The sequence below is a fragment of the Bos mutus genome, chromosome 4, assembly GCF_027580195.1.
Source record: "Bos mutus isolate GX-2022 chromosome 4, NWIPB_WYAK_1.1, whole genome shotgun sequence".
Lineage (NCBI taxonomy): Eukaryota > Metazoa > Chordata > Mammalia > Artiodactyla > Bovidae > Bos > Bos mutus.
In genome coordinates, this window is record NC_091620.1 from 12,338,210 (window position 1) to 12,360,812 (window position 22,603).

Here is a 22,603-nt window from a genome sequence, read left to right on the forward strand (position 1 = left end):
TACAGGCAGCTGAGGATTTAGTTATGGAACAACTGGCAGCTGGCCATATAGAGCCTTCTAATAGCCCCTGGAATACTCCTATTTTTGTTATTAAGAAAAAATCAGGAAAATGCAGATTGTTACAAGATTTGAGGGCTACTAACGCAACTATGGAAGACATGAGGGCCCTCCAGCCAGGCCTCCCTTCCCCAGTGGCTGTGCCTTTTCAGTATAATGTGATAGTTATAGATCTACAGGATTGTTGCTTTACCATTCGCCTGGCTGATCAGGATTATAAATGGCTTGCTTTCAGTCTCCCTTCAGCTAATTTTAAACAGCCCTATAGAAGGTTTCAATGGAAGGTTTTGCCTCAGGGAATGAAAAATAGCCCTACCCTGTGTCAGAAATTTGTAGACCAAGCTGTGCAAAATGTTAGAGGAAAGTATAAAGATCTATATTTGATACATTATATGGATGATATTTTGGCAGCTCATAAGGACAGAGCCTTGTTGCAACAAATTTTATCTGAATTGATTGAGGCTTTGGAAAACTGGGGTTTAAAGATAGCTCCAGATAAGATACAAGTAAATCCTCCTTTTTCTTATTTAGGGAGGGTATTAAATACCCATGCCATGAGTCATGCCCTGTGGAGTCATTGCAGCTGTGGAGAGATCGTTTACTAACTTTAAATGATTTCCAGAAATTATTAGGGGATATTAATTGGATATGCCCACGTTTAAAACTGACTACTGCAGATTTAAAGCCTCTGTTTGATTGCTTAAAAAGTGATCCTAATCCCAGTTCTAAGAGAAAGTTGACTAGTGAGGCAGAGTGGGCTCTTGTTAAAGTGGATCAGGCTTTAAATGATCAATTGATTAGGATTAATATTACCAGAGGATGGGGTTTAATTATTCTCGCCACAGAGCATACACCTACAGGATGCTTGTGGCAAGAAGGCCCATTGGAATGGCTCCATCTACCAGTGACCCCAAGAAAAATAGTTTTATCTTATCCCAGCTTGGTGGCACAATTAATTATAAAAGGTAGAAAAAGACGTGTGGAACTTTTTGGAAAAGAAGCAGCAAATATAGTGATTCCATTTAATAAGGACCAACTGCAATTTCTTTTACAAAATAGTGATGATTGGCAAGTTGCCCTGATGGATTTCAGGGGTCAAATTTTGTTTCATTTGCCCTCAAGCCCCCTATTGCATTTTTTGAAAACACATCCAGTGATTTTTCCAAAGAAATTTTCTATTCAACCTCTGGAAGAGGCAATTTTGGTTTTCACAGATGGTTCCTCTAATGGTAAAGCAGTCACAATTATTGATGGAAAATCCCATGTTCAGGTAACTGAAGAGACATCAGCCCAGAGAGCTGAGTTGAGGGCGGTTATTTGGGCTTTTCAACATTTAAGAGACCACACCTTCAATCTTTTGACTGACTCCTGATATATTGTCGGGTTATTTCCTCATATTGAAACTGCTAATATTCTGGAAAATAAGACTACCATCTTCTCCTTGTTATTTGATTTACAGAAGGAAATTAAGCATAGAGATAAGAAATATTTTGTGGGGCATATTAGAGCCCATTCCGGCTTGCCTGGCCCTTTGCATGAAGGAAATGCCTTGGCAGATGCATAAAGTAATTGCTTTAAACTTACACGAAAAGATTGACAAGGCCAAAAATTCTCACAAAATTCATCATCAAAATGCAGCTGGTTTAAGGTATGAATTTCATATCCCTAGGGAAGCAGCTAGACAAATAGTTATGTCCAAATTGCCCAACATTCTGAGGCCTTAGGCCGAATGCTCTCTGGCACATGGATGTAACCCACATCCCGGCCTCTGGAAAACTGTCCTTTGTGTATGTTACCGTGGATACCTCTTCTCATGTTATTACAGCCTCTGCTAGATCAGGTGAAGCAGCAAGAGATGTAATTCAGCACTTGTTTCAGTGCTTTTCCCAAATAGGACTCCCCGAACAGATAAAAACAGATAATGCCCCAGCTTATACTTCTGCTGCTTTTAAGAGATTTTGTCAACAATTTTCTATAGTGCATTCAACAGGAATACCTTATAATCCCCAAGGCCAAGCCATAGTGGAAAGGGCGCACCAGACTTTAAAAAGTGAGATAGCTAAATAAAGACAGGGAGAATTTAAATATTCCTCTCCACATCATGTTTTACACCATGCTATGTTTGCAATTAATCATTTTAACGTGGACACACAGGGGCAGACTGCAATGACGAGACACTGGACTCCTAAAGGGGCTACGACTCAGCCTCTGGTTAGGTGGAAAGACCTCCTTCCAGGAGAGTGGAAAGGGCCAGACATACCGCTAACTTGTGGGAGAGGGTATGCCTGTGTGTTTCCACAGGATTCCACTTCTCCTGTTTGGACCCCTGAGGTTACTAAGATCCCTGGGGTCCTGGAGTCCTGGAGTCCGGGACTGAGGAAAGATGGGGAGACCAGAAGCTCATCGAGTCCAGACCTGAGGGAGCCAAGGAAATGCCAAAGGGCGAGTGACCCTTCACCTGAGGCTTCACCGCTAGTACATCGCTTCAGGCACCTGGCGCTTCAGGAGAGACATGCTGATCGAGTTCAACCGTATTCTGCCCCACCTCATGTACCTTACCTTAAGTATCAGAGCTTAAGTATGATGTCGCCGTCATCGTACTTAAACAACCACCTCCAGCACGGTACCAACTTGGGGCCAGCTAAAACATCTTGCTCAGCGAGCTGAAGAATTAATAGAAAGGGGGAGATATGAGGCCACTCCTATGGTACTCTGCTTGCTGTGTTGGCTTGTCAGCCGAGGCCCTCCAGCTCAGAAAAAGTTCATTGGGCTCATTTGCCTAATCCACCTTCTTTCTAGCCTGTTGATTGGATGAATGAGCCCATTCGTGTTTTTGTTAATGATACTCTTCTTTTGGGCGGGGCTTCCATCTATCCTAATAATGTTAAAACAGTGGTCAGCACTCCCTTCAATTTTTCAGGCGTGTCCGTTTATCCACCTATTTGCTTTGCCATACCTTCCTCTCTACAAGGAGCAGCTCCAGTTTTGAATGGATACATTAGCACTTCCTTGAAAGGCATGCTTACTGATTCTCTGAGAAGCGATGGCAGGAGAGACTTTTGGTCTTTACAGCTGCTGATTCCAGGGGCGCAAGAAAGACTATTTGACGACTTAAAAAAGGCAGCCCCTCATTTAAAGGACTATCCGAGCTGTGCACTCCCCACTTCTGACTCTGATGAACAAGGACTACAGGCCTGGGAAAGCATAAGCAGAATTTCTGGCTTTCCTCGTTGGAAAGAATGCATGTACGCCATAAAGTTATCTATTCCCATTGCTGCCACCAGACATTTTCTGACTGAATGGGGGTGCCCCTATCTTTCAAATCAATGATGGGACTTGATTTATGTAGAACGTTATAGGTCCACATGGAATAATTCATTTCTCCCTATGCCTTTAGTAATTACTAGGTGGCATGCTGATGGATGGGTTCCTCCTTTAGTGAGCTTCGATGGGACGGGTCCCATGCAGCCTGAGTTATGGAAAGGACTGGCTGCCATGGCACCTGTGACTTTATATAGACCTTTAAATGAACAAAGATATATCGTACGGGCCTGCTTGCATTCTCCCTATGCCTTTTTGTTGGCCAGCAATCAGAGTGATTTGGAAGTTTCTGAAGGAGAAACTGTTTACAATGTTATATGTGTGGATTGTTTTATATCAAAGCGTGTTGATGGGAATGATTATAATAATTATAAGGCTGCGATGATTGTAAAGCAGCCACCATATTTGATGGTTCCTGTGAAATTAGAGGGACAATGGTTTGATGATTATGCGTTGAAAGTTTTATATGAACTTAATGGCTTAATTTCTTGACCTAAGAGATTCATTGCAGCTCTGGTTGTGGGAATAGCTGCCTTGATTGCCAGAATTGCATCAGTTACAGTTTCTGCTGTTGCGCTGTCAAAAGAATTGCATACGGCCTCGTTTGTCGATCAGCTGTCCAAAACTGTCTCCGTAGCTCTTACTATGCAGGAAATTATAGATAAGAAAATAGAAAATAAGGTCAATGCTTTAGAAGAAGCTGTTCTGCTTATGGGGCAAGAAATTACAAATTTAAAAATTAAATTGTCTTTAAGGTGCCATGCTGAATTTAAATGGATGTGCGTTACCCCTCTACAAGTGAATGAGTCCAGGCACTCTTGGGAATGCATTAGAAATCATATTTTAGGCATCTAGAATCATTCAGATTTTAGTATTGATATTTCTAAGTTTCATCAAGATATTCAGAATATGAAACAGGCGGAGTCTGACTTTTCCTCTCAATGGCTTTCTAATTCCCTCTTCTAAAATCTGGAGGGGTATCTTTCTACATGGATCCTTTTCTACAACAATGATTAATGCGGCCATGTGCTTATGCCTGTTAGTTCTGATTTGTGTAATAGCCCCGTGCCTTTTCAGGATACTCAGCCGAAGTGTCTCTGCTCTACCTACTGAGTTTTATACCTATGCTCTAAAAAATAAAAAAGGGGGCGATGTCGGGAGCCGTGTTAGGCATTACTGACAAAATGGAGGCACGGCCCCCAGCCCCCTCCCCTCATTCTGCAGGCACGCACCCCGGGATGAAGGAGTTAGGCCTTGTAATTCTGACTTGTCTTTTCCTCTCCTTGGCTGAGTTGACTGAAAAGGAATATTAAGGTGCTTATTGTTCTTAAGAGGAGCATGAGAAGGCACAAAGCCTTCTGCAGTTGTGTTCAGAAAATAATTCATAAAGTTAATTATTAACATTTGTTCAAGGACTTTTACAAAAGAGTGTTCCAGGATGAGCACATAGGCCGTAGCTTGAGGTCATGGGAGGGATTGATATCTGAAGCCTATTTGTGAGGAGAATGTTTATGGCAAAGTTTACTGAATTCAGGGCTTAGAAATAATTAAAATAGTTAGAGGTTAAAGATTTAAGGAATGGTGTAAAGTTAGCATATTTTACTATAGCTTATAGAAGTTAGGACTTTTTAGAGACACTATAGCTAGAAGCCTTTTTGAGAGGTAGTGAGCTCAGGATGTTAGGGGCAAACAGGATTTAGGAAGATAAGTAGTAAACTGAGGAATGTAGCATGATTTACAATGTAATCACAAGTTAACTATAGGACACATTAGAAGAGGTAGATAATAGATGACAAGGCTGATTCTGAAAGAATCACTGAAGCAGGAACTCTGAAGAGCAACAATGATTTATGGAGATAATAAATCTGGGAGAGGGGAAACTGAAAATGTCAAACCTCTGGCCTAATATTTTTGTAAAAGTATAAAAGAGAATCTTAAACTTGGAATAAACAGGCGGTCCATAGAAAACTGAGAGGCTGTCTCATTTCTCTTGCCGACAGCGTCCATCTTTTCGGGTCGGATCCCTGGTTGCTGGAGCTGGACTCCGGCACTCAGGCACTGAATGCAAACGTCAAAGAGGTAGACTTTGAAGGGAGATTTAGTTCGCAGGTTGTCCACACAAAACTGGGCTGAAGAGCTCCCTTATGTGCACACAGGTGGTGATCAAACATGTTTTTTATCCCCATGTCATGAATAAGAATCCAGATGCACAGAGAGTTGAGTGACTTTACATAGAACCAAAGCTGGTTCACAGCCATCTCCATTAGAACAGCCTGTCTCTCTTACAATCAGAAAGCTTCTGAGAGCTAGAGATAAAAGGTTTGTTCAGGGCCAGCTGGGGTGAGGGAGTGATATCAGATTACAATGTCATAAATAGAAGCCAAGAGCTTGCAGAAACTCAAAGAAACATCCTCTGCAGGAAAGCGAGGATGGTAAAGCAAGTCTCTGGGTGGCAGCGAGCATAGAGGCAGAGATACGAGAAAAGAAGCACAGCGGTGTTTTTCTGAGAAAGCTGGTTTCATTTTGTCTTAGCATCTTAAAGGACTTCCTGAGGACAGGAGGCAAAGGAGGATTCAGGCTCAGGGCGCACTAGCAAGAAACACAGGGAGGTGGAGTGGGCGAGTGATCACCCCCGCCCTTCTGTGGTCACCCCTGTTCCAAACACACACTGCTGGGTGCCCACTGTTGACATCGCAGTCTAGATGTACATCCTCATGGGATTTTCTTCCCACTCAGGCAGACAGGCCAGGCTAGAAGCCACTTTCTCCTCGACGGGCCAGCCCCAGGCCTCAAAGAACGGAGCCAGGTTCTTCTGCACCTTTTCAGAGAACTTCCTCACCCACAGGTTCATCTTGCCAGGGTTGTCATTGGGGATGTCAGAGAGGGTCTGGTACTCAGCAAAGAGCTGGGTGAACGGCTCCCACCCAAAGGCCTCCTGGAGCTGGAAAAGGAGGAAGGGGCAGAATGAGGTGTAAGTCTGTGAAATACTGCAGCATGCATGTTCACGAGTGTATCTCATTTCCTGTGATTTCTGTGTATGTGTTAAGTCACTTCAGTTGTGTCCAACTCTTTGCCATTCCATGGAGTGTAGCCCACCAGGCTCCCCCGTCCATGGGATTCTCCAGGCAAGAATACTGGAATGGGTTGCCATTTCCTTCTCCAGGGGATCTTCCTGACCCAGGGATTGAACTCGCATCTCTTACATCTCCCGCACTGGCAATGGGTTCTTTACCATCAGCGCCACCTGGGAAGCCATTGCTAGCTTTGCTTCTTTACTTGCCCCTGTCTCCCCATCTCACTTCTGATCATAAACAAGATCGTGTTGGCTCAATCCACTTTTTGGTCACAAACCCTGTACCCTTTGAATCTAGTAGGGGGCTACACAAGAAACCTAACTGTGAAAAGAGGTAAACCCTCAACAAATGACGCTTATCTCTGTTATCTGTAATTTCTTTAATTAAAAAGAAGTAGTATTCTCAGTTCCCAAGTGTTTTCTTGACTTAGGCATCAGATAGATTTGAGCTCGATTGAGATGGGAATTCGGTCCCCAAATCTGGGAACTTAAAATATCTTTCAGACATAATAAAATCTTTTTTTTTTTTTCTTGTTTTTCAAGCCATCTCAGACCTGTGACTATTTTCAAGGCTACCGTTTTTCTCTACAGGACACTGCTTTTGGAGCAAAACAAGAAATTAGCAGGTATGTCACAAGCGGTTCAACATATGAGTGACTCATACTTCATAGGGAAGAACCTACCTGAAAGCCATGGGTAGGAAACTCTTATTTGCTAAGATTATAGAAAGTTTTGATTCCTTGGTGGCTCAGACAGTAAAGGGTCTGCTGTAATGTGGGAGACCTGAGTTCTATCCCTGGGTTGGGAAGATCCTCTGGAGAAGGAAATGACAACCCACTCCAGTATTCTTGCCTAGAGAATCCCATGGACAGGGGAGCCTGGTGGGCTACAGTCCATGGGGTTGCAAAGGGTCAAACATGACTGAGCGACTTCACTTTCACTTTCACTTTCCACAGAAATTTAGAGCTAGCAGTGATCTTGGGGTTTCCAAGATCTCCTCCTTTTGTGGAGGAGAATCCTCTGAGTCTGGGGTATGAAACCGCAGGGACAGGTGCACTTTGATCAGCTTCCCTGTGATCTCACGGCTGTGTCCTCACTGACGTGGCCTGGTGAGTCCTCCTGCTCATCTCTATTAATACATCACCACACTGAACATATTATTACACATATAACATTATGAAACATCTGCAGTGTGTCAGGTACTGCGCTAGGCCAAAATGATTAGGGCTCTCGTCCTTCTGGAGGTCCCTGGTCAACCCGAGAGACGGATGTGTAAGTAAACACATTACAAAAGAGGCTGGCTTGTCCAGGAGATGATGTCGGGAGAAGAGGACAAGAGAGCTGAATTCCGACAGGTGATGTGACAGGAAACAGACAAGACGTTCAGCACATTTCAGCTGCAGGAGAGAAGCATGGGGAGACCAGAAGCCGAATCGGCAAATGAGTTCTTAGTGGGAAGCGGCTCCGTAAACTGCAGGATAATTAAGGAGGTGGGAAACTGGGAGCTGGAGTGTTGGTGAAGGTCTGATGATGAACGGCCTTCGTCACCCATCTAAGCATTTCCCCTTTCTTCTGAATGTGAAGGAGCACACTTGAGGGACTTAACCATGGAATATTCAGATTATTTTGGAGTTGGTGTGGAAGGTGGATTGAAGGTGGTTGAAGCAAGATGGGGGAAAAACTTAAGAGGCTTTTGGAGCGGACAGGAGGATGCAAAGGATCTGGGCTAAGGCAACGGCAGGAGGAAAGAAGGGAAGAAGACCTACCGCAGGTGGAGAAAACAGAAGGTGCCCATCTGTCCTGAGACCAAGTCTTGGACTCCAGGATGAGAGGTCTCCCCAGAGCTTTTGCAGAATGATACTCATGGTGAGTGGGTCAGCAGGTAGAGAGGAATGAGGGCTTTGCCTTACACTTCAGTGGCAACTACCATGTGGGGTCTGTTTCCCTGCAATCCTCAGACTGGCTCTAGAAGAATCCAGATCTGATACAATGCAGTTATCTCATTGACTGGGGCTGTCTCTCACTCAGATCTTCAGAAAATGAATGAAAAAAGAAAAATCAAAGTGAGGGTTTGGATGTGCAAAAGCCTGGGCTTGTCACTCCTGACCATAGGTTCTGGGCCCATCATTTAAATGTGTGATGTTTGTCAGGATGCTTAGACTCTCTAACTCAAGTGTGGCTGTGAAATGTGAGCCATGACCATTATTTAGAGGGTCATAGCAGACAGGGCAGGAGATCTGACTGGGGCGTGGCTTTCACAGCTTGAAAATATTAAACTTCAAAGCAGGATGGGAGAGGGGAAAGGGATTTCTGCTTATGTCACAGGAAATCAACTCACTTTGAGACTTTGGTGTTCTTCTGTTGGGTTGGTTATTTACTTATTCATTCTGAAGACACTTTGGCTTCAAGTGGGTGGTGGAAACCTGACAATTTCGTTGACAGTTACCTCCTAAGAGGTCTTCTTGTGATGCAGTTGCCCCTCACACTATGAAGGGATGCAACACTCACTTGACCCCATAAAACTAAGGTGAGAGAAAGCAAAGCAAGACAATCACCATTTCCAAGGCACTCGTTAGGGGTCAAAGGACAAGCCAGTGAGTGGGAGAGACATGACTCAGTCTCAGGGGTGTTTTACTCAGAGTATCTGCTCTTGCCTGATATACCCAGAGACTGTATGTCTCTCTAGTTATTTTTTTCTCATAATAGTTGTCATTTTCTCTTACATACACAAAAGCACAGGATGTGAGTGGGGCAGGTGTCATTATCTGCATTTTAGAGATATTTGACCTGAGAGGCACCACCCCACAGCCAGGGAAGGTGGTGGGCAGGCTGGTGGGGGTGGAAAGGACTTGGAGAGTTCCTGAGATCTGGGATGCCCCATGATGGAGGGTCTGGGGGCACCCATCTCCCTGAATTTCTGCTCAGTACCTGCAGATATGTTTCCAGAGCTGTCCACACTTTCCAGTCGCACAGGGGGGCTCCCTTCTCCAGGTGTGTTTTGATCCTATTCTCCCGTTCTGGAGGGCTCAGAGCGGGGTGGGCCTGAGCCCTGGGGATGCCCAGGACCGTCTCGTGCACATACACCGACCACAGGTTGCAGGTGGCCTCGGTGGTGTGCGGGGGGAACTCCCACTGCTCCCGCTGCTGGTTGTGGCCCAGCTCGTGCACGGGGCCCCAGAGCCCGCGGCTTCTCATGCCCGTCTCATCGATGAGCTCCGACACTGACTCCAGGTGGCACATGATGGGGTAGCCCGAGTGCATCCAGCCTGGGAACACAAAGGCAGAATGAGGCACGGGGGGAGGGTCCACCCAAACCCATCTCCCTTCGTTCCTCTCCACTGGGTAACTTTTCCTCACCATCCTGCCTGCACCCGATAATTCCAGAATCTCCCTGCTGACTTAGAAAGCTGATGCCCCCCTTGACTTGGTCCAAAGAGTGCCCAGCCTCCTTCCCATACTTCCACTCTGGAGTTACGCCTCCCGCTTTCTCTGGCCCCAAAGAATATTAATTCTTTACATAGCCATTCCCACTATAATTCAGTGCTTCCTTTCGTGTGAGTTTCCTTTGCATGCCAGTCTGCAACATTAGGTCTTGTATCCAAATCTGAGATCCTTGAGGCTAGGCAGTGTTATTCCTTCTCTTGTAGAAACCACTGTTGTCCAAATTCAACAATGCTTTTTAACAATGAAAATCTTGCCCTTTGTTAAAAGATTACAAATATGGCCAAAGGAATTTTTTTGAATTTTTCCCCCTTTTTTTAAGCAAAAGATGTCCTTCTTTTCTCTGCTGCTGCTGCTAAGTCACTTCAGTCGTGTCCGACTCTGTGGGACCCCATAGACAGCAGCCCACCAGGCTCCCCTGTCCCTGGGATTCTCCAGGCAAGAACACTGGAGTGGGTTGCCATTTCCTTCTCCAAAGCATGAAAGTGAAAAGTGAAAGTGAAGTCACTCAGTCGTGTCCGACTCTTAGTGACCCCGTGGACTGCAGCCCACCAGGCTCCTCCATCCATGGGATTTTTCCAGGCAAGAGTACTGGAGTGGGGTGCCATTGCCTTTTCTCTAAACCACTAAGTACTTAGTATTAAGTCTTTTTACCCCCTCTTTTCATTGCAAATCTGAATTATGGTTGAAGGAGATATCTCAGAGGTTATAATCTCTCCTTGAAAGAATCCTCACCAGCATCTTGAAGTCCTAGTACCAGTTTTTCTGAGACTGTTCCACCCTTCTGTGAATTCTTACCCTGTAGGTGAACATGATTTACCTTTTTGCATGTAAACATCTTTTCATCTCCATGTCTTCAGTGTAGTTTTCTCCCCTTACTTTACTGTTAAAATTATGCCTTACACATATTAGATATTTTAAAAGGCAAAATAAAAGTCAGCAGAAAGGAAGCAATAACAAAGATCAGACAGAAAATAACTAAAATAGAGTCAAAAACAATGGAAAAGATCAATAAATCCAAGAGCTGGTTTTTTGAAAGGACAGTCAACAAACTCTGGCCAGGCTCAGGAGAAGAGCAAGTGGACCCAAGTAAACAAAGTAACAAATGGTATTTCTCCCACAGAGATACAAAAAATCCTAAGAGAATCACCAGTCCAGGTTTGATGCAGGATACAGGATGCTTGGGGCTGGTGCACTGGGATGACCCAGAGGGATGGTATGGGGAGGGAGGTGGGAGGGGGGTTCAGGATTGGGAACACGTATACACCCGTGGTGGATTCATGTTGATGTATGGCAAAACCAATACAATATTGTAAAGTAATTAGCCTCCAATTAAAATAAATAAATTTTAAAAAAGGAGGGGAAAAAAAGAATACTATGAACAGTTACATGCCAACAACCTGGACAAGAAGAAATGGACAAGTTTCTTGGGCCAGTTTCTAGAAACACACAGCCTGTGCAAACTGCGACAAGAAGAAACAGACAATTTGAACAGATCACTCACTCACTAGAAGTGAAACAGAATCGATATATAGAAAAATACCTCGGTACAAACAAAAAGTCCAGGACTGGATGGCTTCACTGAGGAACTCTACCCAACAAACACAGTAGAATTTATACCGATCCTTCTCAAACTCCCAAAAGACCGAAGAGGACAGAATCCACCCAAAACCATTCTAGGAAGCTGTCATCACTCTGATACCGAAACCAGACAAGGACACTACAGAAAGGAAGGAAGAAAGAATGAAAGAAAGAAAACAACAGGCCCAAAGAAATGCAAAATAGTAAAGAAAAGGTGTCTACCCGCTAGGAGCATCCCTCTGGAGCACCTACCGGCTGAGATCTGCACATCAGCAACAATCCTCTCTGGACGGCGGAAAGGGAAGGGCTGGGCCGCCAGCCTGGCTATAGCCTCCATCATCTCATCCCAGAGGCGGAGCAAGGGCTCTGGGTCCTCCAGGGCCCGCAGGTCTGCAGTCGGCACCGTCAAGATGATGTTGTCTGTCGCCAGCTCTCCCCAGGGAGCCGGGCTCTCCTGAATACAGCTCCTCCACGCCTCCAGGGATGTCTCACCTAGGCATAAACATCACGGAACCGTCCCCCACTTCCTCCACCTCCCTTGAACTGACCAGGAGGAGGACACTGAGATAAGGGACGATTACCATGCACGACTACATGCTGTGCAGAGAAGGACGGGCCCCCAGACCCTCCCCTCTGTTCTGCCCTGAAGTCTCCATGGACACAGGGATTTCTCATTGCTGCCTCCACTGCCATCTCCAGCAGTCCCTTCTCCTCCTGTCCACCAATCCTTTCGCCTCCGCTCCTTGGCAACCAGCCCACAACTACACAGCATTCCCTGCTCTCCTCCTCCCCTCCACATTCAGTCCACTCACCCAGCTTGTAATACGGGGCAGGCACAGCCCTCTTGATGGTGATGGACACGGGCCCCAGGTTACAGCCCGTGGGCACGATGACGTAGAGAAGGCCGCCCCAGAGGTTGGAGACCAACTGTTCGGTCCTGTCCATATGGCACTGGTGAGTCACCACAGGGGCTCGAGACAGCTTGCTGGCACTCATCAAGTCGTCGGTGTGGCAGCCAATCTGTAACTGGAAAGGGAATTGCACCATGCTGGTTCCCTGGGCTGTGGTTGCGGGGTTGTGTGTGGGAGGTTCTGAGAAAACTCCAGCCTCCCCTTTCTGTAAGTGGTGCATGCAAACCATGAGATGGTAGCACTCTAAAAGTCATATGCACTGAACGGTACGTAGAATCATATTTCTAGGGATTTAAACAGCTCCACAGTGGACTGACTTCCCTGGTAGCTCAGTAGGTAAAGAATTTGCCTGCAGAACAGGAGACCTAGGTTCGATCCCTGGGTTGGGAAGATCCCCTGGAGAAGGAAATCCCATGGACAGAGGAGCCTAGCGGGCTACAGTGCATGGGATCGCAAGTTGGACATGACTTAGCGACTAAACCACCACCACCACCACAGTGGACCACCATCAGGCAGACCAGACATAACCCTGAGGCTGATATTGATTAGCAGCTCATGGTGCCTCTGTACTAGACAGAACCTGGGCTCCTACACCAGGGATCAAGCCCCTGAGGCGGTTCTGATGCCGGGAATAAGGCAGAAGGAATCCTTGGCCGCCCTTCGTGCCAGACAGGAGGCCCATCAGACACAGTGGGACATGGGATGAGGGCTCATCCCGGCCTCCCTTCCTGCTCAGACAGATAGAGTGCATCTTGTCTGGAGGCCTGGGACTGTTTTTCTCAGGGTTATTGCAGGTGAGCAAGAGAAGGGAGACTGACCCCCAAGAGACCCTAACCGTGGTAGGAAGTGACCCTCAGAATTGAGGCAGGAGCAATTTTAATTTGGCATCATGGTCTATTTTTGTGAGTGATGGGGTTATGCACACCCTTTAGGGATGAAGGTAAAGATGTAAAACCCAGAAAGGCTGGGCTGGGGAAATGCCTGCGGTTCAGAATATGTCTGGTGTCCTTTCCCCCACATTCCCGTCGGAAGGTGGAGAGCTGAGGGCTTGTCTTAGAGGACTCGGTCTGAGGTGAGGAGCTCTACACATGCACTCAGTTGGGTCCTCCTCTCTGCGACCCCATGGACTGCAGCCCACCAGGCTCCTCTGTGTCCATGGGATTTTTCCAGGCCAGACTACTGGGAACGGGTAGCCATTTCCTTCTGCAGGGAGTCACTCCCTTAGGCTCCCAGAAGCTTAGCTGCTTCACCTGTAACGTGGGTAGTACGATGCCTTCCTGCACTCTGGCAGAAGAGCAGTGAGCTGGATGAGAATGAAAGGAGGCAGTGGTGGGGTCCGAGCCTTACCTTCAGGCCGGCGCAAGCTGCAGCTTCACACAAGCAGACTTCTGTAAGTTGTCCGTTTGGGAGGTAAAGCCCTGTACTCATCCAGGCATCATCGCCTGGGTGACAAAAGGCACAGCAAAGGCTGAGTTATTCCCCTGCTCCGCGCCTCGCAGCACCTCCCAGAGGTACAGCCCTGCCCTGCACACCTCAGCTCATCCATGCTTCCTGCCTGAAGCCCACCTAAGCCCAGGGCAGAACCCCACTCCCATCTCCTTGAAAGTGCCTGATGGAGAAAGGAACTGGCCCACCGAACCTTCAGCCCCTACAAGATCCCACGGAGCCCACGAGCCCCCTGCCTGTCCCCCGCCAGGCCCCTGGTGGCCTACTTGGGTTGCGTGCATTGATCTCCACTGTGTGTTCTGATGGGCACAGACTGGAGCCGCAGGACCAGGCTCCAAGCCCCTGTGCCAGCTCGGAGCAGTCAGTGCCGGAGCGCGCCAGCTCCGTGGCCAGGCAGAGCACCACCGCCTCACAGGAATCACCGGCCACCGGGTTCTCCCGGCTCACAGCTGGGAACCCCGAAAGACGCAGCCGCAGCTGCTTCCTCAGGAGCTGGTGCAGGGAGGCATAGGCAGGGACCCCCTCTGCGGGAATCTGGAGGAAGGCGGCTCCATCCACTCTCAGTTTCGCCAGCCAGTTCTTCTCCAAGTTGCCACCCTCGAGGTTCAAGGTAGCCTGGAATTCAGACAGCGCCTTGCGGAAGTGGTAGTTCAGGCTGTCGGCGGAAAGGACCGGGAAACAGCCCGGGTCCAAGGTCCAAGGTAGGATGCTGAGGCCAAAGCTGTTCAGTATGACGTTACCGGGGAAATCAGCCAACGCGGAGCGGCCAGGGTTCTGGGAGGCCCACCACCAGGCGTGGCCCCCGATCAGCAAGCCACCCCCTTCGGCCACGAACTCCTGCAGCTGCTTAGCCTCCTTGTCGCTGTAAGCTGTACAGCAGTAGACGCACACGTCACTTGTCAGATGGGGCTCAAGACTGCACTCAAGACCATGCTCCAACAGCAGGGTGTGCAGTTTTTCTAGACTGGTGTTCACCCCAACTTTGCCTGTCTGGCCTTTGGCCAGCCAGCGCACAGCATTGAGTAAAAAGGGTCCCAAACTGGGAGCAGAGAGCATGCCCTCATGGGCAGCCAGGACCACCCGGCCCCGGCCATAGCGGGCAGCTGCCAGGAAGCAGCGGAGAGAGGCATCTAAGCCCAGGGGGAAGGCCAGGGCCCCGTGCACCAGCAGCTGCGAGGGGAGTCCCCTCGTCCCGATGTCGAGCTCCGAGATCCCTTCCAGGAGCTGCTGCTGATCCTGCCTGAGGTCCTCCCCACACCTGGAAAAGGAACAAAGGGGCTGCTCTCAGATGCGGAACCACTGAGACCGGCTCACTGAATACAGAAATCTGGAAGGGTAGGAGGTTACACAGTTCACAGCAATTTTCTCACTCTCATTAATAACACTGGAGATTTGAGTCACTCGTGTGACGCACTTGATTGCAGTGGTCTGGAACTGAACTCACAGTATCTCTGAGGTAAGCTTACTATTGAACATAGAAATGAATGAAGTTAAAAAGTACCTCTATTCTTCAGAGTAACATTTCTGTAAAGAAGGCAGTATAGAACATCAAATCCCATTCTCCACATGCTAGCTCTGATCTAGGAATGTGTTACAAGTAAACTCTTCATACTACACTTGAAGATTTATACACTCTTTTTAAAGGGCTTCCCAGGTGGTGCTAGTGGTAAAGAACCCACCTGCCAATGCAGGAGACATAGGAGACAGGGGTTCAATCCTTGGGTCGAGATCCTGCCATGCCTGCAGGAGGGCACGGCGACCCGCTCCAGTATTCTTGCCTGAAGAATCCCATGGACAGAGGAGCCTGGTGGGCTACAGCCCACAGGATCACAAAGAGCCAGACACGACTGATGTGACTTAGCGTGCACTCTTTTTAAAAAGTGTCACTTAAATATGATGACTGCATTTACTACTTGTTACTGAGAAAAAGAAAGCTGACTGCCGAAGGATTACTGCTTTTGAACTGTGGTGTTGGAGAAGACTCTTGAAAGTCCCTTGGACTGCAAGGAGATCCAATCAGTCCATCCTAAAGGAAATCAGTCCTGAATATTCATTGGAAGGATTGATGCTGAAGCTGAAACTCCAATCCTTTGGCCACCTGATGTGAAGAACTGACTCATTGGAAAAGACCCTGATGCTGGGAAAGATTGAGGGCAGGAGGAGAAGGGGATGACAGAGGATGAGATGGTTGGATGGTATCACCGACTTGATGGACATGAGTTTGAGTGGACTCCGGGAGTTGGTGATGGGCAGGGAAGCCTGGCATGCTGCAGTCCATGGGGTTGCAAAGATTTGGACACAACTGAGTGACTGAACTGAACACACAGAGGGGGCTGACTCACGTGCCATAGTTTGCCAAACTCTGATGTAGAATCTAGATCAAACTTCTAATTTACAAGAAATATAGGGAACAAAGGACTTTATTCAACTTCACGATAGGGATTCAGTCAGCAAAACACAGACTTTTTTCAAGGAAACACATTCTATACTATGGGGAAACTGTTCAGGACAAAGTACCTAGTTTCCTTAAGAAAAAAACAGCAAGAGATAAAAAGATTGGAAAGAAAACTCAGTATTATATGAGACATAGAAGTCATATCAAGCTATCAAAATATTTGGGTTTTAATAAAAGATCAAAAAACTGTGAAAAAATAAGACCATTATGGAAATGGATAATGACATTAAGAAATTATTACTTCTTTTAGATGTGATACCTTCTGGTTATGTTTTCAAAACATAAACAAAACAAAAGGTACTTCAGATTCCGTGGCAGAGATGAAAAATGTAGGCGTAGATGAAGAAAAACAAGAAAACAGGTTTAGTTTGCTGGATAGGAGTCCTTGGGAACTATTAAGAGGAATTAGTTGGTGAGATTTACCTGTTTGTCCCTCAGACTTAAAGAGAAGTTGGAATGAATCAGATCCACCCTGGTTCTCTGAATAACTCATCACCTCCCAACCTTTTCAGAGGGAACCAAGTCTAAGCGTGCCAGGCCTTGGGGCTGGGGACACTGCTAACTACTTTCTAAATGTGTGTCTGCCCTTCCTTGACTGGTCTGATCTCCAGTCAAGATCAAACAAGTCATTCCTAAACAAGGCAACCCTGAATATTTATTGGAAGGACTGATGCTGAGCTTCAATACTTTGGCCACCTGATGCAAAGAGTCAACTCATTGGAAAAGACCCTGATGCTGGGAAACATTGACGGCAAAAGGAGAAGGGGATGGCAGAAAATGAGATGGTTAGATAGCATCATCGACTCAATAGACGTGAATTTGAGCAAACTCCAGGAGATAGTGGAGGACAGAGGAGCCATGTGTGCTGCGGTCCATGGGGTTGCAGAGTCAGACACAACTTGGCAACTGAACAACATGCCCTTCCTCACAGCAGAATCTTGATTTCTTCAGAGGTGCCAAATATTCAGCTCTTCAGGCCCTCTGGCAGCTAGAGTTGGCCAGGTGAGCTAATTTTGGCCACTGAAACATTACAGAAGTCTGATAGTCAGGGCTCCCAGAAAACATATTACTATCTGCATTAAAAGAGACATATGCAGCACGTATATTCATTATAGCTTATTCTTGCTGGGGTGTAATTATATTGCCAAAAATAGTAGTAGCAATCTTGAAATCATAAGGATAAATGTGAAGCATCATCATAGGGAGGGGTGTGGGTCATGGAAGTGGTAAAGGGGAAGAGAGACAAAGATAGAGGGAGATTGGGAGGGAGAGAGAAAGAGAGAGCAAGAGAGGGAATGAATGAATATGCATGAATGAACCTGGGTTATCATAAAGCAGGGAGTTAATGCCACAGCCCTGATTATCTGCCTGGACTTTGTTACAGAAGAGAAATAAACTACAAGATCAGTCCACTACAGCATGGCTTCTGTTACCCGTGGCCACGCACACCGAGTCACTGATTTAACGAGCTACACAAAACCACAAATATCCAAAACTCTGACCTCCTCTAATCTTTCCTTTCCTAGTCCTGTAAAGCTCCCTAAGTGGCAACAACCATCCTTAAAAGTATTTGATCATGGAAATCTCGACTCCTGTCCTCTCTCCTCACTCCAGTTCAGTTCACCAGCCAAGCCTGGAGGCAGAAAGGAGCCAAGGTACTTGTCTCCCTCAAGCTGTGTCTCTGGCTATCACTGTGTCTTCTCTTGGGCTCCAGTTCCCATCAGACATCCCTCCATCAGGACTCCCAGCTCTCCTGCTGAACAGGCCTAGCATAGCTCCAGCCTTTACCACTAAGCCACCTGGGAAGCCCCCACCCTGCCTAACCCAGGCATCAGACAGACTGATGAATAAGACAAGCACTTCTAACAGATCGATTGTTGCTCTGGCCACAGCCAGCAGGAAAAGTGAGAACTCAGCCCTTCCTGGGCCTTAGTGCATTATAGTTGTCTTTACCTTTCTTTCTGGTGGTTCTGAAAAGCAGTAGAACACCATGTGTATTAAAGCGGAAGCTCACTGATGAGGATCAGATTTATTGTGGACACGCATCAGACTCCCGGGAGGGAAACACCACTTACCTGACCTGGAGAGGGATCTTGGGCACCTTCTTGGAGACCTTGAAGCGGCCTTTGACCCCGTAGGTGTCAGTGAAGTACACTCCGGCCACACTGGTCACCTGGTTCCCTGGGAACTTGGACAGCACCTGGTCACTACCGTGCTGACTGGCCCAGTGCCAGGCCTGGCCCCCGATGAGCAAGCCCGCACCACGTTTCACAAACTGGATCAGTTCCGCAGTCATGGTGTCATTGTAGGCACTGATGCAGTAAACCCCCAGGGGTTCTGCTGGTTCTGGGTGAACCTGTGCCTCCACCCCGGAGCCCTCCAGGATGTGTGCTAGTGATGCCAGGGATGGGTGCACACCAACAGGCGCCCCAGGAGAGGGAGAGAGCCAGCGCACTGCATTGAGAAGAAACCGGGCCAGGCCAGCATCCAGCAGATAGCCCTCGTGGGACACCACCACCAGGCGGCCTCGGCCATAGAAGGAGGCCGCAATGAGGACCTGGCCTTTATCGTTCACCATCACTGGGAAGGCAGCCTCTCCAGTAAGAAGGAGTTCACTGGGAACAGGGCCTTCGGGTAGCTCCCAGCTCGTCACTCCATCCATGAGGGCCTCAAAGGCAGCCGCAGGAGTTGTCGCCATGGTTCAGTGAGCTGCAGGAGGAGAAAGCAAAGACTCAGCTTGGTCAGAACAAAGGAAGAAATGTGTGGGGCAAAAAAAAAAAAAGAAAGAAAGAAAACTAAATGCATTCAGGGACTGCCTTGGTATTCCAGTGGTTAAGAATCTGCTTGCAATCCAAGGAACACAGGTTTGATCCCTGGTCCGGGAACTAAGATCCCACATGCAGCAGGGCCATAAGCCACCCTTGAGCCCCAACAGTGAGCTGGTAGAGAGGATCCCACAAGCCACAGCTAAGACTTTATGCAGCCATAAATAAATACATAAATAATGCATTCAGATGAAAACCACTTGTTAGGTACCCCAAGTGGTGGAAGGCCCGGGGGTTCAGCAAGAAACACAACAGACAAGGTCCCTGCCTTCACGAATCTAATATTTGAGAAGGGGAAGGACAATAATTAGGTAGACAAGCAGATAAAATGCAGCCATTAATAACTGTTAGATGAAAATAAAAGTTATGTGATATCCAGCAACCAGAAAATTACTTTAGATGGGGTTACAGTAAAGGCCCACATGAGAGAGTGACATTGAAGCTAAGACCTGAGATTTAAGTTGAGACCTGAAATGCTGCAAGCGAGCACTTTTTTTTTAACTTTTTATTTTACATTGTATTGTGGTATAGTCGATTAACAGTGTCATGATAAGTTTCAGGTAAACAGTGATGGAGAAAGTGAAAGAAAGTGAAGGTGAAGTCGTGCCCGACTCTTTGTGACCCTAGGGACTGTGGCCTGCCAGGCTCCTCAGTCCGTGGAATTTTCCAGGCAAGAGTACTGGAGTGGGTTGCCATTTCCTTCTCCAGGGGATCTTCCCAACCCAGGGATTGAACCCGAGTCTCTCTCATTGCAGGCAGACACTTTACCGTCATTGCAGGCAGACGCTTTACCGTCTGAGCCACCAGGGAAGCCAAAGAGTGATGGTAATGTAACTCAAGCAGACACATACATGTATCCATTCTCTCCCAAACTCCCCACCCCTCCAGGCTGCCACATAACATTGAGCAGAGTTCTCTGTGTCATACAGTAGTTGTTTATCCATTTTAAATATGCAGTGTGGATATATCCATTAAAAACTTTCAAACTATCCCTTCCCCGCAGCCTTCTCTCTGGGAGCTTTTTAACAGAGAGAAGCCCCATGGGGGCTGGAGGAGCAGAACCTGAGTGGTGTGAGGGTGGGGCTGGATTCCACAGGAGCAAGAAGATCAAAGTAAGAGTTAAGCTGAGATGACTCAGGACATTATTTCTCTGGACAAAAAGGTCAGTTGACCTTTCAGAAACAAAATTCGTTCTGGTAGCTCTGACTAAATGATTGGGAAACACCTCCCAGTTTCTTAGGTCTGCCCTCACTAGGGAGTTCCCTACCTCTACTTTGGGGAACATTCTGAGGTTCCCCAGGACTTTGAAAATTTGGTGCGCCTAAAACTGAGTTCATTTTTCCCTTCAGAGCAGCTCCTCTTGGATAAACTATACACCAGTCTTCCCATTTGTATAAAGAGAATAGTACATCCTTTGGAGGATTGTTTTGGAAGATAAAGAGAATGCAGATAAAAACGTCCAGTGTCAGGTATGCAAGGAGAACAGAAATCACGAGTGTCTGTCCCTCTACTGTGCTTTCTGGCCTCTCCAAGTGACAAGAGCCAGGTAGCAGGTGCGCTGTGTGCCCCAGACCTCATCCAGCAAAGCCCTGGAGGACTCTCCTGGGCACTGGAAGACCTTCTCACCTGGGCAAGGGTCCAGGGGCAGCCCTGAAGTGGCGGTGAGCTGATATGGGGGAAGCTTCCCCTGGGGTAGAGCCATCCTAGGTGCATCCTGGAGCCCCTCATGGGTTACCCCAGGAATTGGGCTCGAGCTGCCCACAGCGATAAACAGCTTAGTGAGAGGTCCTTCCTTACTGGACCAGGGTCCTTCCCGGTTTCCTCCTCTCCACGTCCTCACTGTGCAGTTCTGGGCTCACTTCCCAAGTAAACTACCTGTGCTCAGGTCCTTCTATAAGGCTTGGCTTTGGGGAACCATCGAAACTGACACACACCAAACCCTTCCCTTCCAAGGAATCGCCTCCCTCCTGTTTCCATACACTGTCAGCCTTGCCCTTGTTTTTCCCACTTATCAAATACCACTCCCTTCAACTTACATTCTTATCCAGAGGAGAGCAAGCTGGTTTCTGTCCCTAAGATGCATTCTGTAGTCTCATCTATAATCTTCCTCAAGCATCTTGTCCTCATTAGTTTCATCCACTCCCCCAGGTAAAGCTGAGTGCCTCCCCCTGGATTTTAAGCCTGCAGAGTCTGGGCTTTCCACAGTTTTCTAAACTTTTTTTCCTTTCACTTTCACTACCAATTCTCTAGAAGGCTTGGCTCCTTAAGCATGCCCAGTATTCCTCATAAAACTCCAGCTCCTTTTCTTTCTTTTTTTTAACTATCCTTCCCATCTGAGGGGCTTCCCTGGTGGCTCAGATTGTAAAGAGCCTGCCTGCAATCTGGGAGACCTGGGTTGGAGCCCTGATCCAGGGATCCCCTGGAGAAGGGAATGGCAACTCACTCCAGTATTCTTGCCTGGGAAGTCCCATGGACAGAGAAGCCTGGTGGGCTACAGTCCATGGGGTTGCAAAACGTCGGACACGACTGAGTGACCAAACAACAACAACAACCCATCTATTGCCTTATTCTGAATATTGCCCGCAGGAAAGTGAATTCACAAAAAAGTACCAGTCCCAGCTGGAGTATGAAAGCCAGAGGGTGAATGGTTTCCGTATGTGGGTTTGGATGGAAAAGCGCAGCGAGAGATCAGGAAGTCTGAGGTCAAGCCTCTGACAAGACAAGTGAGCTCTTTCATGAATCTGAGCCTCCCTAGCTTTACAGGAAAAGCACCAAAAACAAAACAAAACAAAACAAACAAACAAACCCCGAAAACCACAGGAAATGAGAAAAAAGACATTCTCAGAACTCTGACTGCAACTGTTACTACGTTCGCATGCATGCACACGCACCCACAAACACACCCCCATACAACCACACATCTTCTGTCAAATTCTTGACCCAGAAATGCAAAGAGGCGAAAGGAAAGCGTTTCGAGACAAATGAAAATAGGGAAAGGAAGGGCGAGAGGAAACCAGAACGTGAACCTAAGGAGACCAGAGACACCGCGACTGCCCACCGCCTGGAATGATCTCCGGCCTGCATCTGGCACCTGGGGGCGCACCGGTCTCCGCAGGTCCTCGGCCCCCGCCCGAAGCCACCTACCCTCCAACTGACGCGCTTGACCCGCGAACTCACGCTTCGGCGGGGCGGGGTGCGGGGAGCGGACCAGGGCGCAGGTACAGATGCGGAGGCGCTTCCTGTGCGCAAAGACTTGTAGGCCGGGGGAGCGGGGCGGGCCGGGGAGGGGGCGGGTCCCGGGGGGCGCGTCCCTCCCGGAGCCTCCGCCCCGCGGCCCCGCCCCGCCCGCCGCACCCGGGGAGGTGCCCTGGGGGATGGGCAGCCCTGATCATGGACACCCCTGGGGGTCAGAACTCCTGCTTCCCCAGACCCTACGAGGGATCCTGTTGTGTGCGAGGGAGCTGGGCAAAGTTGCTGTCACGTTTGATGAGGA

At 47.8% G+C, this 22,603-nt stretch overlaps 1 protein-coding gene across 4 annotated transcripts; it reads right to left on the minus strand.

The window, feature by feature from the left end:
* Positions 1-449: 449 nt before the first annotated feature.
* Positions 450-22,392, minus strand: LOC102274325 (TRPM8 channel-associated factor 2). Of its 4 annotated transcripts, none has more exons than XM_070369065.1 (8): positions 22,255-22,392; positions 18,361-18,994; positions 14,097-15,088; positions 13,732-13,826; positions 12,286-12,499; positions 11,726-11,965; positions 9,380-9,717; positions 450-6,319 (listed from the first exon to the last, which is right to left on the minus strand). In XM_070369065.1, the coding sequence occupies exons 2-8, from the start codon at positions 18,981-18,983 to the stop codon at positions 6,077-6,079; spliced, it is 2,745 nt and encodes a 914-aa protein (XP_070225166.1). In that variant the 5' UTR covers positions 18,984-18,994; positions 22,255-22,392; the 3' UTR covers positions 450-6,076. The 4 variants fall into 4 exon arrangements, with proteins under 4 accessions (XP_070225166.1, XP_005886788.2, XP_070225167.1 ...); XM_005886726.3 differs by having other exon boundaries at positions 22,288-22,374; XM_070369066.1 differs by having other exon boundaries at positions 22,169-22,289.
* Between the last annotated feature and the right edge of the window lie 211 nt (positions 22,393-22,603).